Source organism: Onychostruthus taczanowskii, unplaced genomic scaffold (genome assembly GCF_017590055.1).
Source record: "Onychostruthus taczanowskii isolate IOZ18803 unplaced genomic scaffold, ASM1759005v1 scaffold54, whole genome shotgun sequence".
NCBI lineage: Eukaryota > Metazoa > Chordata > Aves > Passeriformes > Passeridae > Onychostruthus > Onychostruthus taczanowskii.
The window spans coordinates 2,068,486-2,086,026 of NW_024503013.1; the positions used below are offsets into that span (position 1 = coordinate 2,068,486).

The window sequence follows — 17,541 nt, forward strand, 5'->3', positions numbered from 1 at the left end:
GGGGTCAGAATGGGAACCTAAATTTCTTCCACCTTTATCCCATGAGATTTAATCCAGAGGGGGAGAGAGACCTTATTCCAGGGCACTGGCAACTCATATAACTAAATCATCCTCAAGTCAGCTCTGCTTCTGCATTGTCTTCATTTACTCTCAAGATCTGGATGTGGAGAAAGATCCTTAAAACACAAGAAGTGACTAATTTGGAGCAAAATATGTAGCACACAATATCTGGTTAAAAAGAAATAAAATATACATATCTACAAAAACATGCTAGTAATTCAATTATTTATTTATTTACATAAATTTACATGTATTTGTTTGAAGGACAATTAAACACAGAATGGTTACAGCCATTTCTAATTAAACCAACTGTTTCATTAGTGTCCAATTATCAATCACTTCTTTTCAAAGACTAGTTTGACAGGGGTTTGAAAGCAGACTCAGGAAGCATAACAAGGGTGAGGGCAGCCTGCCTAATTTTTCCACTAGAGTTCCCATTATTCAAAATATAATTTTGAAATGCTTAAAAAAACTCAGCAAAATCCACTAATAAGAAAAGCGTACATTTACATCTGAAAAGGAACAGGAGTAAAGAGGAAAGGTGCTATAAAAATGTTTTCCAGGTAAGGAACCCCAGGCACGATCTCAAACACTGGCCTTGCCAGCGTGTAAGCCACACCACCTTTCACATTTGCATTTTATTAGCCTGGTTTCCTAAGGAAACAATTTCACCTAATTACACCGCGCATATACAAATGTACCTACGCACATGGTTTGTCTGACCTTAACCCTGCCACAGCTGTATGATTTCAGCAGTCTCTACTTGATAAACAGGGATCTCCAAGGCATTAAAGTGCTTCACTGTTTGTGAGAATGAATGCCAGGTATAATAGAGAGGTTGTAGTGGTGCTATCACCACGGGAAAGCCTAATGAGCTCAGCCTTTGGTATGTATAAGAGAATACATATGGGAGAAAGAAACTGGAAACCACATTTACTGATTCCCCTGCTTGTGGAATTCCTGTCTTTTACAGGCCAATCTTACCCTGGATTATTGGGTTGGCAGAAAATATTTTTTCTTCCCTTCCCTGTAAAATACAAGGAGAATTACATTTGCCTTTCTTCACACTTTTAACAGGAAACAATTATTGCTGATGAATAACAAAGATTTCCTTTTTGCTGCCTTTAGTTTCTTGCTAGAACAGGCAGCTGTTGTCTGGGCTACTCCAAAAGCCACCCAGTCTTATAGATTTACGTGGCTCATCACACCATTTGCCAACAGATAAAACACTGGTAACTCTGACCTCTTAAACCATTCCCTAGGAACCCTTCAAAATACTGCCTCACTGTTAGAGCTAATAGCATCTGTGGAGTGAGTTAGATATCAGTCTGCAGTGTATGGTTGGAGTATGAGTTCAAAGTCCTAAGGACTCTGAGGAAAAAGGTTGAGAAAGAGATTAACTATGGAGTTGGGTTGTTTGGAGGTTTTCTTGCTTGTTTTTATATAGCTGTTGACGGCTGCATTTTTTGGTGAAGTATTTTCAATTTTCATTTTTTGATTTTTTATGTTTAGGACTGAAGTTGCACTCTTCCTTACCATTTTAAGAAGAAGGCAACATGTTAAAAAAACAAATGCAAAATCTTTCACAGAAAATTAATCAAGAGGCTTACTCAAGCCTTCAGGATGGAGAGCATCAGCAAATCTGATGTATGTCAGAATCTCTGGATGAAAAAGTAAGAAACCCATCTCCCATCACAATAAATTCCCTGCAAAAGCAGTGTATCCTTTCCTAAAGCCCACACAGAGATTTGGCACATAATTGTGCTGTGTCAGCCTAGGAAGTTACCCTGTGGCAAGGACAAACTGAAACAGTTGATCCATGTCCTCTCAGGAGGCAGCAAATGCAGAGCTGTACAGCTCACACCCCATCACTCACGGTAAGAGTGTTGAATTGCTTTGTACTTGCTACGTGCTAAAAGAAGACACAGTTACCTTGGCCCATGTGATGTGCAATTGCTCAATTAATGAAACAATCTGATCATGGTTCCCAAAGCATCTGCAATGTGCTATTGTTGATCAGTGACCTCCAAGATATTTTGCTCTATGGAAATTCTACTGTTTGTCAGCAAACAATAAGGAATTTCCTCTTCACATACCCATGTCTTTAATGGTTTCCCCTGGCAGCAAAGGTGGCTCTTCCATTTCAGCCAATTTATTGGCCTCCCTCAGGACCTAGGCAAAAGATACAAGTACGAACTGAAATTCATTATGTTTGCATAAACCAAGAAGTTTACACTTACAAGTCAACAGTATCAAGGACAACAAATATTTAGTGACCTTGAAGTACTGCCTAGGGTCTCTTCACAGGCCAACATCAGGCTCTGTACTTTGGCAGCACACTTCCAAGTTGTCCTTTCATGCTCCAACCTTCTCTTGCCCAAGCCACCTTCACAAGTAAAATTCCCCCACAGTTATGGACAGAGCCAAAGGAATCAGCTCCTTTCCCAAGTGAAGTGCTCAGTGACTACCACAATGACATCAATACTCAGCAGAGCAATTTCTAGTTTACGCTGAGGAAAACTGAAAAGGACACCTTGGTCACTCCACTGTGCTCAGTGAGGGTCCCACAACTGATGAAGTCCTGACTTGACTCAGTTACAAAGGTACTATTTTGACAGATATATATAGGAGGTACAGTTTTGATTTCTTTTTTTTTTTTTTTGGCTGCCAAATGACCCCTTCTTCACTTTCCTTTGGGTTATACCACAGAGCATAAATCCTCAGACCTATGATTGCATTTACACAAAGGCTTTCACAAGAACAGCTGCTATCATGGGACAATGGACATTTTAGGAAAGCACGGCTGTAACTAGGAAAGCATAACCTGAGGTCTAAATCTGTAAGAACTAGGAGAGAAATGCAAATATAAGTGATTAAGATTAAGGTTAAGTCTGTGTGGCCAAATGTAGATGGATTTAATCATGTTGTGCATGCCTTGAACTGGACAAATTACCACAACCTCAGCAGTACAGTTTGCTCAACCTCTTAAAACAGACAGAGAGCAGGTAAGTTAGTCCAGACTCTACTTCATGTTATAGCAACCACAAAACTTCAAGTTCAAGGTTGGTGTGTGTCCCACCTGGTGAAGACAGGCAGAGGGAGCTCATTGCTGCTCACATCTGAATGTGCAGGCTCGCCCAAAATGGTTTTTTTTATCATAATGCAAGGAAAGAGAAAAAAAATTGCTTCAATTTGGTATCAGGAAATCCCTGCAAAGAAAATTCAAAGGCATAGCCTAAAGTGGCATTCTAGAACCTGACACGTCTGTGGTCAACTTTCATGTAGGATCAAGCCAGAGGGAGAGCCTCAGGGAAGAAAAATTCCCTAAACTATGCAAAAAAAAAAAAAAAAATTGGAAACAAACCCAAAGAAAGCCCTTGCCACAATAAGAGCACATTCCAGCATTTTCACACAACAGATTGATGCATAGATGAAAAGATTAACAAGATCAAAGCCTTCTTGAGAACAAGATGTACATTTTAAAAAACGCATTCAAAAGACTTTTAGAAAAAAAATTAATATTAAAAGCAAGTACAGTCCTGGCTTCCTAAGAGAAACCTCCCAACTGCACCCACTTAGATCAGGTCTTACCAGGGAGGCTGCCAAAGCAGCTGGGCTGGGGTCCACAGGATGAGTAAGGAGAGGTCACCATTGACAGAACTCACACTGGCAGCAACTTGTCGGGAAGTTTCTCTTCCCCCACATCAGCAACATCAGTAAAAATAAGGTTGTGCTGGTATAACGAGCAGAAATCGATGCTGAGGACTTCTTGTCAGCACAGCTGTGTTGGCCAAAGATCACACACCCCATCAAAACCCTGACTGAGGGCCTCCCTGACAAAAGCCTGTGATGTAGACCCACTCTCAACTTCTGTGTGTCCAATTTTGTGCTTGAGTAACAGCCCCGAAATTAGCAGGATAACATCTGGATTATGATAAATGAGATGGAAGCTTCTGGCTAATTAGCCCATAAGTGGTGGTCATCTTTTTGGCCCTTTATCTTGGAAGGACATTAGTGAAAATACACTCTGAATTCAGAACATGATCACAGCTTCTTTGAGAAGGTCCTTACCCCACACGGGCAGCAGCTGCTGCCAGGATCACTTTGGTCAACAGCTGGACTCACTGCTCTCCTGCAGATGTCAGCGGGAGCACGTCCAGCAGTAAACACTTGGGGGACTGGGCTGTATCTCAAGCCAAAATAAATATGAGGTAAGACACATAAAAAGCACTTGGTATGACAAACATCTGCTGAGGTGGCAGAGGTGGGTAGTGCTCAGGTGGGTCTTAAACCCTGTCCTGCAAGTGGGGCAGAGAAGGACGGAATTGGCTAGCAGAATGAAAGACACGGACCTCCATGTCAACATCATTCTCTAAAGACAAGGCTGAAAGCCTTTTCAATTTAAAAAGTGTCTCTTCTAGGTCTAATAAAATCCATCTGCTCAGTCACACTTCTCTGAAATGTCCCCAGGATCAGAGGAAAGGGTTAGCAATCCAAACCTGTGCTCACTTCAATGCAGGGCAGCAGATGGCTGGCTTCCTGGAAGCACAGCATTTCAAGGTCAGCCTCCTTGCCTCCCCTCTTATTATTTCGGGATTTTTTTGCTACAGTCTTGAGGACGAAACTCACTTTCACCATCCCTCAAGTGACTTCAGCACAGTACCTATCTTAGGTAACAAAGCATTGACTCCATGGTGATTTCAAAGGTGTAATCACATAACCCCTGGAAAACTGCCATCCTTTCCACAAGGCTGAGACAGACATGGCCAGAAAGCCCAGGACAAACACTTCTCTGTTGTGCCAGTCTATGCACTGTCTGCCCAGCAGCACATTTTGAAGGAGCCTCTAGTTGGGCCATTGGCAGTTGAAACCCAGCCTGGCAGAGACCAAGAAATGAATGGTAGGCATTTTCCTGAAACCCCCCTCCACCAATGGCTCCTTAAAATTCATTCAGAGAAATACAATCTGTGTGGGGCTGAAAATGCAGGCAGCAGGCAGGAGAAGACATCTGCAGCACCAGCCAAGGACAGGGTCACCAGCAGGTAAGAAAAGTGGGTGGATAAGAGAAGAGGAGTTTTGGAAACAGATGACGGAGAAAGAATGGTATGGGACAACGCACATGAAGCTCTGAGATGACGTCAGTGTCATAAATGGGCCCTTTGCGCCTTATATGACTAAGGAGATGACATGAAAAGCCCTTCCATCTTACTGCCAATCCTCCTCTTCCCCTCAAAATCCAAAAACGGTTCATTAAACTGTGAGAAAAATCTTTTTTTGTACATTAACCTATTTTCAAGACTCTAAAAATAACACTCTTGGGCCCAAATTTAGCCCTTGCAAACCTTACAAAATTAAATTAAGAGCACCAGTAGGGCGAGGAAGCAGGGAATGGAGCCAGGGACACGACTGCGGCAGCCTGGCTGCAGGGGGGGGATGGCAGCTGCTGATACATAAATGCTACTGAGGCAGGTACCACATATGCCTGGAGCTGAAATGTGCCACCTCTGTGTGCCTCAGCCTTTGAAATTGTTCAGTGGGAATAAAACCAAAGAATTCTTAGAGATCTGCAATGAAAAACACGTCCAGAGCTGGGCGAATCATTATTACTTAGGAACAGGACCACAATGACTTAAGAGTCACACATGGCTCTTTCTGTCACAATCATCACTAAGATGGTTTCTGTAAGAAACAGATGCAATGACCAAAAACCAGTGGAATACTCTACCTTGCCCCTAAGTCGAACCAGGTCTTCATTATCTTTTCCCCACAAAAATCTTATGCTTGGTAACTGAATCTCTGGAGGAATGAAGTCCTGTTACACACCAGAACAGTCTTTATTTCTGTCTTCTTTTACCAAGTAACATCATGTACTCATCCCACCTGTCAGCAGCTCTCCCTCTAGATGAAACAGCTCTCTAAGAGCCTGAGAATGGGAGTACCTTAGAACCTAAAGACACATCCTGGCTCAGCTCAGAGGGTGTGAGGACTTTGTGCCACCACCTACCTTTGTCCTCTGCTCAAGCAGCAACTTGGCAGAACAAACCCACACTACTACATTCAACAACCACTTCTCTACTCCAGCATCCCACCCTGTGTGAGCTCCAGCACAGTCACCCCCAGCTGAAGGTGCAGAGCTCTCTCATGCCCTCCCAACTACTGCCCCCCAAGACAGGGAAATTGCTGTTTTGTTGAGGCAACCTCCAGATGTGAGCAACAAAATCATCATCTCCTTTGCTTGCATGTATGGGGTCAGGGAGAGAGATTTAGGTCCTGCTAGTAAGGTAAGACTGCTGCAATTCAGGGTACTGCCGTTCTGGCAAGTCTCTCCAACCACATGTTCACACTGCCTCCTAACAAAGCAGCCAGCATGCTGCTACAAAAATCCCTCTCCTGGACGATGTTCCTGCACAATTTGTGCACGCAGCTCATCCTGAGCAGCTGCAGCCAGCCGGGGTGGTACAGAGTTGAATTGCAAGCACCTTCTATGCACAGGTCTTACGGGTCTGTGCACCACTGAACACTGTTCTAGAAAGACCTGAGAGGGTACATGACACTCTAAATTCAGGGTTTGCTTTTTGACCGTGAATGAAAGGTGCTTGCCTACCAGCAATGCTGCACAGCCTGGCTGACAACCCCCGTCCTGTGCTGGCTATGCCCAAGCCAGGACTGCCTCCCGCTACCCTCCCTGCCAGCGCTGTCATTGCTTCAGTGTCTAGTTCAGTCAAGATGCCCAGGGTCCACTTAATTGCTTTTATAATGGAAGTTTTTCCATAACCTGCATCATTTTGCCAGGACTCACTTAGAGTGTGACTGCAGGAGTGAAGGCAAGCAAAACCTGGGCAAGAGAGAAGGAGCAGCTTGAATCAACCAGGGAGAGAGCAATTTTATCCCTGGACACTGCATAAAAGCCTCCTGATAAGGAAGATGCATGAGGAGAGCACCTGAGGTCTCTTCTAGCATCTACCAGATATTCTTTTGTAACTTTCTCCTGAATGTTTGAGTCCTGAAACCCACAAAGGTCAGATTGTTTGGCTTCACGCAAATTAAGGGGAGAGAGGTTTGTGTTACCAAATTGTTGTGTAACAGTTTTCCCAAGTCTGCATAGATTCTTCTATCCTGAATCACAATAAAAATGAGCAAAAGGAATCTTTTTTGGCTTAGACAATATTAAAATGCACCCTCTTTTGTAATTTTTTTCTTTCCTCTGAGTTAATCTCTCCTTGGTAACCTCCTACACACTCCAAGTCACTTTGCACATTCTGAAGAGAGCTGCTGTGCATAAAGCCACAGCACTGGTTCAACCCGTTCAATCCAACAGCATGAACACCTTGCTTCTGTGTTACTCCTTTCCCCAAAACCATGTCTGCTCCATCTACTGAGAAGACAAGCTCTCCATGCTGGGAACTTTTGTTTCAGCTACACAGTCCTGTTTTTTTCCTACAGCAGGAAGGTGATCGCTTAACTGGTCCCTTGACATAAACGTATATAACCTGTCTGTACAGACAAATACTATGCACACACCAAGTCCCCTTGCTTCTGCAGCCCCTGAACTTGGATTTGGCATGTCTCTGTCTACCTCGTGAGCATGCACTGGTCAGCAGCAACAGCTGAAAGACATGCTGCAGGGACAAGAATGCACATGTTGTACGTGTACAAAAACATACAGAGAGAATTAAAAAAAAATCTAGTGTTTAAAAAAATCTATCTTTTCAAATATGGAATTGAAACTCAAAAGCCAAGTGAGAGGTTTAATCTCCTGTAGGAAAATATCTCTCTGATACTTCACATTTAAAGGACTACCTGGGAATATTCTGGCTGTACTTAACAAATCCCAACTTTCCTTCCCTCCCTTTTTTTTCAATGTCTTTGTCTCAAGAAATGGAAAATTATTAAATGCCCTCCTTAATCACCATTTTGGCAACTTTGCAGGCAGCGTAGTCAGTAAACTCCAGGAATACCCATTTCACCTGAAACTGGAGATCTACATGTGTGCTGGTCCCCCTAGGCACACTGTAGCAGTTGGTGGAAAGCAGGATACCTAGGAGATGCATCTTTAGGATAAGTACCCTTCCTCCCACTGAAGGCTAAGAGCTAGGGTAAAGGAATGTCAGCGCAGATCTGGAAGGGCAAATCCCAATTCTGGTCCTTCCTTGTGGTCAGCATAGCAAAACCCAATCTCCTGGACATCCCCAAACAACTGAGCAGTCATATCCTACACTTTTCAGAGAAGTACAAATGTGCCATGTGCAGAGAGGAACAGGGAATGACCCAAGTCAGATACAAATACTGCATGGATTTAACTTAAAAAGGCATGACTCCAAAGCTTATAAGACAGGTTGTCTTAGCTGAGGTATAAAAGACAGCTTTTGTGTCAGAGCTGGCTCTTGCCTGCTGTCACAAAGAACCATATAAGGGAAGTCAGCCTTCCTGCAAAGACTTAGCCAAAGGATTACGTTTACATATTTGATTAATTTATTAACTTTAGTTGTTAATTAATAGCAAAACATATACACTTACATAACTAATTCTTCTCTGCTTTAAATGCCTTTTGGCAGGGGTCTCAAACTGTGTTCACCTGTTCCTTCCCCTGAATTGCCCTACCACTCCATCCCTTTCCTCTTTCATGGCTGTTTCCATCAGTCAAACGAAAGACAGTGACACTACGGCAGGTGCATCAAGATTCATCATTATTCCAATTATGGTGTAAAAATGTCTGAAACAAAACAGATAGAGAACCTCTTTCCATTCATGCCAGAAAAAAACCTCACAGTGGTCTAATTCTGTCCAGCTGACATTGACAGAAGCTGCAGAACCGACACAGATCTGTGCAGAAACAAGATGAGTATGCTTCTTTAGGACAGTTTTTCACAGGTGAATAGGTTTCTTCTCTAAATGAAACATTTCTTACTACAGCAAAAAGGGCACATTTTTCCTAGCATTTCGCTGCTAAGATGCTTCTGTCCTCTCAGTGCTCAGCCATCAGGACCACAGAACAGAAGCTATGCTTACTTGACTGCAAACACCGTGCTACACTGAGGAGAATTTCAGCTGCCATTTATGGCTATTTCAAATGTACTTGGAGAAGATTTGTGTGCTAAGAATCCTACTGGAAATGCAGTAAAACATAAATAAAGGAAGTAAATGGACTTTGTTGATTATTTTTGAATCATTAAGAATACCAGAGAAAGACTATGGGAAAGAACAGAAATATCTCTGCCTGACTGAGGCACAGGGACTTTTCTGAGGATTATGATCAGACGGCTTAAAAAACTATGTTAGAGACATCCAGAGCTGCAAGATATTAATTGCAGGGAAATGCTTTATGTCTTATTCCTTTGGGATATTAAAAGTTCAAAGGGGAAAAGACAAAACACCATGGACACATGGATCATTTCAGAAGGGTACGCAAAGAATCAAATATACCATCCAAAGACCACATCAAACCCATTCAGCCCCTAAGAGAGCACTTGGTCAAAGGCAGCCTTCTAGCTTGGTTAAAAAAAAACCAAAAACCAAAAAAAAAAAACCAAAAAAAAAAAAAACCAAAAAAAAAAAACCAAAAAAAAAAAAAACAAAAAACAACAAATCACAAGTACTTAAGTTATCAAAAAATGTTCTGACAACAGATCATGTATTACACTACTCTAAAGACAGTAATAACATAAAAAGTACACTGCAACCGCGTTTTAACTACTCCTTCCTGACACAACTAAAACAAACAAATCACAATCTGTGATCTCTTCCTACCATAAATGTTTTGAGAAAGCATAAAAGTGCTTCAGAAATCACTTGCTTACTTACCACTGTCTTGAAAATCTTTAAAAAGAAGCTGAAGGTTATTGTATTTTTAAAAAAGAAATACAGTCCCTAAAGTAATATAAAGGGATTCTTCTGCAGGAGGAAGCAGCCACCATGCAGTGTTTCCCTGGGGTTTTCTGCTTTGTTTTTTTCCACTATGTTCTTCTCCACTCAGACCCGAATGTCCAGTGACAAAGAACAGCCTCTCTGGGTTCCCTGGGCTGGTGAATCTCCTGGGCCCTCGCTGCACAACTACAAGGCAAAGCTTAGAAGCTCAAAGGAACACATTGTTGAGGGCCACTCGTTCAACCACGGCTGGCTTGTCTCTTCAAGTTTGTATGGCTTGGTGCCTCAAGACAATTCTCTCATTAGGCTCTGACAGAAAGTCGTCATTGACTCAACTCAGCAACGCTCCCTGGCACAGAAGGTTGCAGATATTATCTATTCAGACAAGTCCAACATTTTTTAATACAGAACCTTCTTCACTGCCAAGGGTTCCACATACGTCTCAAACCACAACGCCTCTGTTCTCCATGGGCTGCTCAAAAACTTTGGACAGCACATTAGCTTGACTCTATCCTTTATTTTTACTGGATTTTGTTTAGCAAACAACTTACATGTAAAAAGAAGATTAAAAGTTTCAAGGAAACCATTAAACTAGTTCAGTGAATTTCATATCAACAGTCTTAAGTGACAGAAAAACACTCTGACCAAAACCAGAGTTATAAATTCTACCAACTAAGTCACAGAATACTGCCTCCATTACTAAGAATTTCACTTTTGAGTTTGATACAGATAATTATATATTTATAATGAGCAAACAATCATACAGAAGGGAACAAACATGTTTCATTCCGTGCAAAAACATCTACAGAAAATCAAATCTTGGCAGGCACTGCATGCAATCACAAATCCATGTACTCCCTTTAAATACCATGCATGTTCATTCCTGCCTGATCTGTCTTTCAGTGTACAGAACTATAACTAACAGGGGGCAGGGGGGGAAGCCACCTCTTACCTGGTTTTACTCAACAAAAAGAAAATTATTGCACTTTGTAGCTAAGAGAAATACAGCAGCAGGAAGAGATGAAAATATTTTTGAGAACATATGAAGGCCATTTGCTCATTCTCCTTAGCTTTCCATTCCTAATAGATGGCAATCCTAAATGCTTCCAGAGATTTCTTTCACTGTGTGTTACTCCATATTCAAGCATTTAGGTACCTATATATAGGAAAAATTAACAAAGTTTGCTGTCTTTGCTCTTTTCTAACTAGATGAACACTTAGGGAGTATTATTTCCACATGAAGGAGACAGAAAACTGACTGCCTCTGGCTTTTTCCCCTATCTAGTTTGCATGAAATCAATATTTTTCAACCCAGAGGTTGGTTACTCTGTGGGTTTGTTTCCTTGAAAGGGGGCAGGGTGCAGAAAAGGACTTACTGGGGAGAGGTGCAAGGAGGGAACCAAGATTTTCTATCTCTTGGGATATTTTAAAATTAAAATCACTATAATTCTTATGAAATATGCAGCACTTACTATAAACTGGAGTCCTCGAAAAATGTGGCAATGGCAGGGGCTAAATTCCAGTCACTGACAGGGCTGTCCTGGTATGACCATACTTATGGACAAGAGCATCATTCATTCTCCAGAGCCAGTCATTTGTGCCTTTGTTCATCAACAGCTTAATGGTCCAAAGAAAGGAAGCCCATTTTCCCCAGGCACACACACGCAATTCGTATGGTCAAAATCAGAATTTTGAGACAGTTAAAATATGTTTCCCTGTAAGACTTCCTTACTTCTCTTCCACTGCTCTTTAAGTCCCTCTGTTTGACACCTTTGATAACATAAAGCACTGCCTGTTCTTAGATTTGGCCCTTGGACTTCATCCCTGTGTACAAAGAGACCTATGGAAATACTACTGGCAGGTCAGGTGAAGGCCACTTCTGCCTGCACAGCTTCTCCTCCTGTACAGACACACAAAAACGTGAAGTGCACCTCCATGTGAGAACGGAACCAAGCAATGATGCAGAGAAATACACGGTCAGGTCTTCATACAGTGACAGTAAAAAGATGAACAGTTTATTCAATTTCACTGCTGCATCACCAGCTCACATCTAGCCAAGTGTTTTGTGACCACAGGTCAATTATCTTCACCATCTGGTGGCTTGCGCAATACAGTCTGTAACTTAATAGCAGTCACAGTCCATTGCACCGGGAAGGAAAGCTCCCAGCATGGAAGACATCTTTGCATTTGCTATGAACAACTGCTGCTTACAGGCAGCCCCATGCAAAGAGTCAACGGCTAGTCTGAAACAGGAATATTTATCTCCATATGTTATCACAGAGCTGACTGGCAGGGCCAGAGGTCGTCAAACACCATGGAGGAGCTTAGGCAGAGATTTTGTCATGATTTAGTGCTTCCAAGCTAGCATCACTCACTGACTGAAAAGTCCCTTAAAATCAAAACTGAAAAACATTGCTTAAATGAGTGCTTAGACTTTAAAACGTTATGTCACTCTCTAAACCCAGCTCTTGTTGAACATGTGTTACACATAACCAAAGCCTGACACACTTCCTGCATTGGCAGGGAGATAGTAATGGAAAAGCTCACTGAGGTTAGTTTTAGTGATTTACAGCAAAGGATGGCGGGGGGGGGGGAATCACATCTTTCTTCAATATGTTTTTCTACTAACAATATACGTGTCCTACAAAAAGCTAGTCTAAGCTACTTTGCACTAAAGCTAGAGTAAAGCAAAGGTGGCAAAGTCAGTGACTGGCATTTCAATCAATCCTGCCCAATACCATCTGAGGGACAGGATTTACCTCAATTTTAGAAGTCTATATCTGGAGATATTACTCTGCACTCTCTCCACAGTCAGAAGAGAAACACATTAGGTCCTCAAAATAGATAAAACTGCACCTTTACTTGAGCCCAGTTACAGCTGGGATCCACAGAAATCACTTGCTGTCCCTCAAAGTATGTTCCCAACACCTGCACCAAGGACTTCTCTAGCTCAACTCCAGTACATTCTCACCTAACATGGGCATATCCTTAAAAATGAGATAGATCAGATCATAAATGATCTATGTCCTTCTATTGAGCGTAAAGGAATTGTGGTTGGCTAGCTTCAACGCAGACTTGCCCAAACAGATTTAATCCAGGAAACCTAAGGAGACAGCAACAGTATCCATTTACTGTCTTGGAAGGAAATACTCCTTCATATACCTTTTGTCATGCACCAGTTATGTATCTTACAAAATAAACCACATGGGCTTGTCTACAGTCTCTAGCCATACACATAATAGATAACAAATTAAAGTTACAAGCCACTCTGTTTCTTTCCATTTCTAACCTTCAAGTCCTGGAATGCTACAATAATATTCTTACACCTCATGCATAAACCTAGTTACTGTAAATCCACCAATTCCTCATATATTAAAGAAGAAAATCATTATGTAGGGAACAAACACTCATGAATGGTCATATGCTTGTACAGTATTTTGTCTGGACATCAGAGGAGTATCAGGAATTATGGATCTCATTGTTGCCCTCAAAGGGGAGAAAGCATTGCTGTTGCGACCACTAAACCCAACAACAAAGATTTCAACCACTTTTTCTGAAGGCTGCACAACTAAGCAGGTGACACAGATCTGCTGTAGTTTCCTTCTTTCTAGGCGCAAGAAGCAATATAAAGAAAACAACATATGAGTTTTCATCCTTGGTTTAAGCTTTTTCTGCATGCAATCCAAAAGCAATCACAACAGGCCTCACCAAATTATCAGGCAAAGATACTGCTCTTAAGGGAAGTGGTAGCAGGCTCTAGGGCTATATCCACTGCTTCTCAACTGCAAATGAACAGGATCCAACCCTTTTATAAGGGCCACTCCAAAGCTTTGAACGTGGTAAGCTTCAGGCATTATCCTACAAAGCAACAGCTACCTAAAAATGAAAATCCCTACTGATAAAAGATAGAGCATCAGCAAGAAGAATTAAGTACTACAAAATGCACAGACAGATCTCCTTTCATGCACAGGAGAAGGAGCAAGAAACTCACTGTATTTTATTAACCACCATATTCCCAGATCTGTAACAGCTATTTATACACTTTAATCCCTTTGGCAAAGTTGGCTTTAAGGTGTTTTTAACATCTCAACCCAAATCTCAACAAAGCATCTATGGATTTCCAACTCCATTTTCACTTCCAACTACTTCAATTCTGTTCTTGCCTGACCTATAACTTATGTTAAAACATATGGCAGGGCATTTGCTAAAAAATCCCTCCAAGATATATATACCCTAAATCAATTCTAAACAGCTTCAGATTTAAGATCAGGAAGGGGGTGGAAGGAGAACCTAAGAGTGCTTTGTTGCTTTTCTGTTGGGGTTTTGGTTTGTTGCTTTTTTTCTTTTTTTTTTTTTTTTTTCTATGAAACTAACTAAAGCAGCCAAAAGTTATTTAGAGTTAGTTTATGAAGTGAAAATTCTGTAAACTTTCTACTGGAAAGGCAATTTAATCTCAGTTCCAGATACCGACATGCTCAATATACATTAAAAAAAACCCAAAACCAACAACAAACCTTCATAAAGTTTATTATTAAATACTTTGGAGAAAGACTTAGGAAAAATACTGCACATGCATTCAGTAGGAATCCCTAGTGGTTGTCTCATTTACCTCATTACACACATGCGCGTGTACACACAGAGTGTTAATTGCACTCCAATAGAAAACTGCAGGCACAGACTGCAAGAAATTAGGTGGGTCCTTCCTCTGGTTCCCTCCTCCCAAAGGACGCCTACTATTCTTCTAAAAATTCCCCACAGAAAAAGAGAGTGCTAATTGTAGCTATCACAAAGTGTTTTTCCATCGTCACAGAAATTTAATTCCTAAATTTGAGCCAATGCACACGCAGAGGCAGAGACCAAATAGAGGTAGGAGTGAGGATGAATCCACATAGCAATTCACTCTAGCAAGAAAAAATTAAACACACAACAAGATAATAATCCCATAACTGGCATATCCACATAAAAAACTTGAAAAGCTTATTTTCAGCCTCTTAAAGCTAACTGATGCAACACCTTCCTGTGAGAACTTTGCATAGCCCAGGCACTTGCCAACCATACCACAGAGTTACCACAAAATGCATCAGTTCCCTCGTCAGGGCTTGTTCTTTTACATTCTTTCAGGTACAACATGGGACCTCTTTTTGTCCCACAGTAGTGAGATGCTTAGCTCAAATCTCAGTACCTGAGTACTCTAATCCAAGTGACACATGGGAGTTCATGCTGTCTTGTGCCAATGAAAACTGCAAAAGATGCTCAGCATGTAAGGAAAGAGCTGGAGTAGAGAACATGCTTGTGCCATTGTATCAGCTAATGGCACTGCCTCATCTGCAATATCCATGGCAAGGTCACATCTCAGAAAGTTCAAAGAAAATAGCAAAAACAATCAGGATCTTAAAAAAATCTCTCACAGAACTGACTTTCAAAACTTGTGGAACAGTCACATGACAGAGATGTCAATTTGAAGAAACCCAGACAAAGAATGACAAGCCCTGGAAAAGAATGTCCATTGTCCTCGACTTAAGACCTGAAAGAAATCAGCATTAGCTGGCCACCACTGATAACAACTGTTCTCTTTGGGAGCTGGCACCGGGCTGCAAGAGGAAGCCCAGGGAGCAAACAGTAACACACCAGCACCGACAACGATGACTAGAGGACAGATGGTGGGTCTGCAGTTGCACTGGCAATACCAACACGACAGGCTGTACACAGGCAGAGAACAGATCATCTGACCCCCAAGAACTGCTCTCCAGCATAAGACACTCTCAGGAATGAGGAGTGAAATGATGAATGCATGAGTTCCTCGAAGAGAATTAAGTCAATCTGTAGCAGTGGAAACTGTCCCTTTATCCTTATACTCTAATACAGGTAGAAGCATGGGAATGCATTTTCTCCAGGTCTGCCTACCACTGACAGGCAGCCACTGGAGTGTAAAGGAATGACCCAGGTTTACACCTACACACACAGCTGCACTGCAGCCACTCACACCACCTGTGCAAGAGTAAGCTTTAGGTGAGGCACAGAAGATACGTGCCGAATTGTGTTCACTACGAGTGGATGCAGGTGAAAGCAAGAAGCCACCAGAAGCAGGTGCTCACACTTAGCCTGCAGTGACACTATTGTAAATAAGTAATCCTCTGCTTTACCATGTCTCCTGAAACACTGCTCTAAAATGAAAGAGGAGCTGCATTTGTTTCAACGAAGGCAGAACTTTAGATTGCTTAGAAATAAAAAAAGCAGGCAGGCTGTGAAGAAATCACTCCTGCGCATTATAGGAACTGTGGCACAGCATGAAATTATGGGCTCCTAATGGCCTCCAGGAACACATAGGCATTTTCTGCTTGAAAAAAATCTCTCATGCAGTAAGTGAACATTCCTCTATGGACACTGTTTTTGATTGCTAGTGAGTACAGAGGCTCTGTTGAGTGGGAAACCAGACAAGCTGAGGAGAGCTGGAATCCCTGCCCAGACAGCTTACAGTTCACACAGATAAGGTGACAAAAGGGAGGAAAGAATCACAATCAGAACTGCAAAGAAAAAATGTTGAGCCATCTTAACCACAGGATGGGAAAAACAACTTCAATTCTAGAAAGAAAATATTGGCTTGGCCTCTACTTCTAAAGGTAGTCCTCAAGTGTCACAAAAACTATGAGAAGAAGAGTTGCACATCAAAACTGAAAAAAGAATTCCACCCATCCAAACTACAGTTAAAAAAAAAAGTTTATTTTTTATAATATTATATATATAACATAATATTATACAGTTACAGCTGTAGCAAAATTTGCAATCTTATTCATATCAACAAACCACTTAGCCTCAGCCTAAAAATTATATTTTCTGTATGTTAGAGTGACTGAATACCCTGACTTCACAGGGGGAAATCTTCAGTCACATTACACATTTCCATACCTAGGCATGTTCAGAAGATAACTAATTGTATCCATAGGCAAAAGGTGCAAACTATCATAGCATGCACATAACTATGGATTAATTTCCAAATCTTAGCTTAAAATTTGCTAATAAGCTGCCTTTTAGAAAGAAATATTCATATACTTGTCACTTACAAACAGGTGGACTTTGTTATTAATTATGGATGACTGAGACAGCACTCATGGGATGAAAAATCATCACGGTTGTCAAAGGAATTAGCTTTGTACTCAGAGATTTTTATGCAATTTTACTGTGTTTACATTTTACATAGATTCTCAAACACAGCTGAGAAATGCTCAAGTTGTTACTACAATGTACCAGTACCAACAGTTTTATACCCTGGGACTTTTTTTTTTTTTTTTTCAAAGCTAAGTTATATCAATAAACCCCCTGGTTTCATAAGAGGAACATACAGAGAGCTTTCAAAACTCCTGTGACACTGAACTAGAACTCTGAATTTATAATTAATCTAATAGCAGACTTAAAAGAGCCCTGTTTGGACCTTTTTTATGTCAGAGCAATTCGTTGTGACAGAAGATTATTTTTATCAGCTCGGAGATTGCAATCTTTCTCTGAAAGAAGGTACTTCCAAGGACTCAAGTGTTTACAAACAAGCAGAAGCTCTCGAGACTGAACACCTCGTGTATATACACATAACATACATATATAAGGAATAAAAAGTATATACAA

At 41.3% G+C, this 17,541-nt stretch overlaps 1 protein-coding gene across 2 annotated transcripts in view; it reads right to left on the reverse strand.

Annotated features, from left to right (window-relative positions):
- The window catches only part of MTMR2 (myotubularin related protein 2), a 60,851-nt gene that overhangs the window by 21,035 nt on the left and 22,275 nt on the right, over window positions 1-17,541 (reverse strand). The window contains exon 3 of one of the 2 annotated variants that reach the window (XM_041417039.1): window positions 2,157-2,232. The exons of the other annotated variant lie outside the window; for it this stretch is intronic. Coding sequence (XP_041272973.1) covers window positions 2,157-2,232 — 76 coding nt within the window. The remainder of the gene's footprint in view (window positions 1-2,156; window positions 2,233-17,541) is intronic. 2 annotated transcript variants of the gene reach the window in all.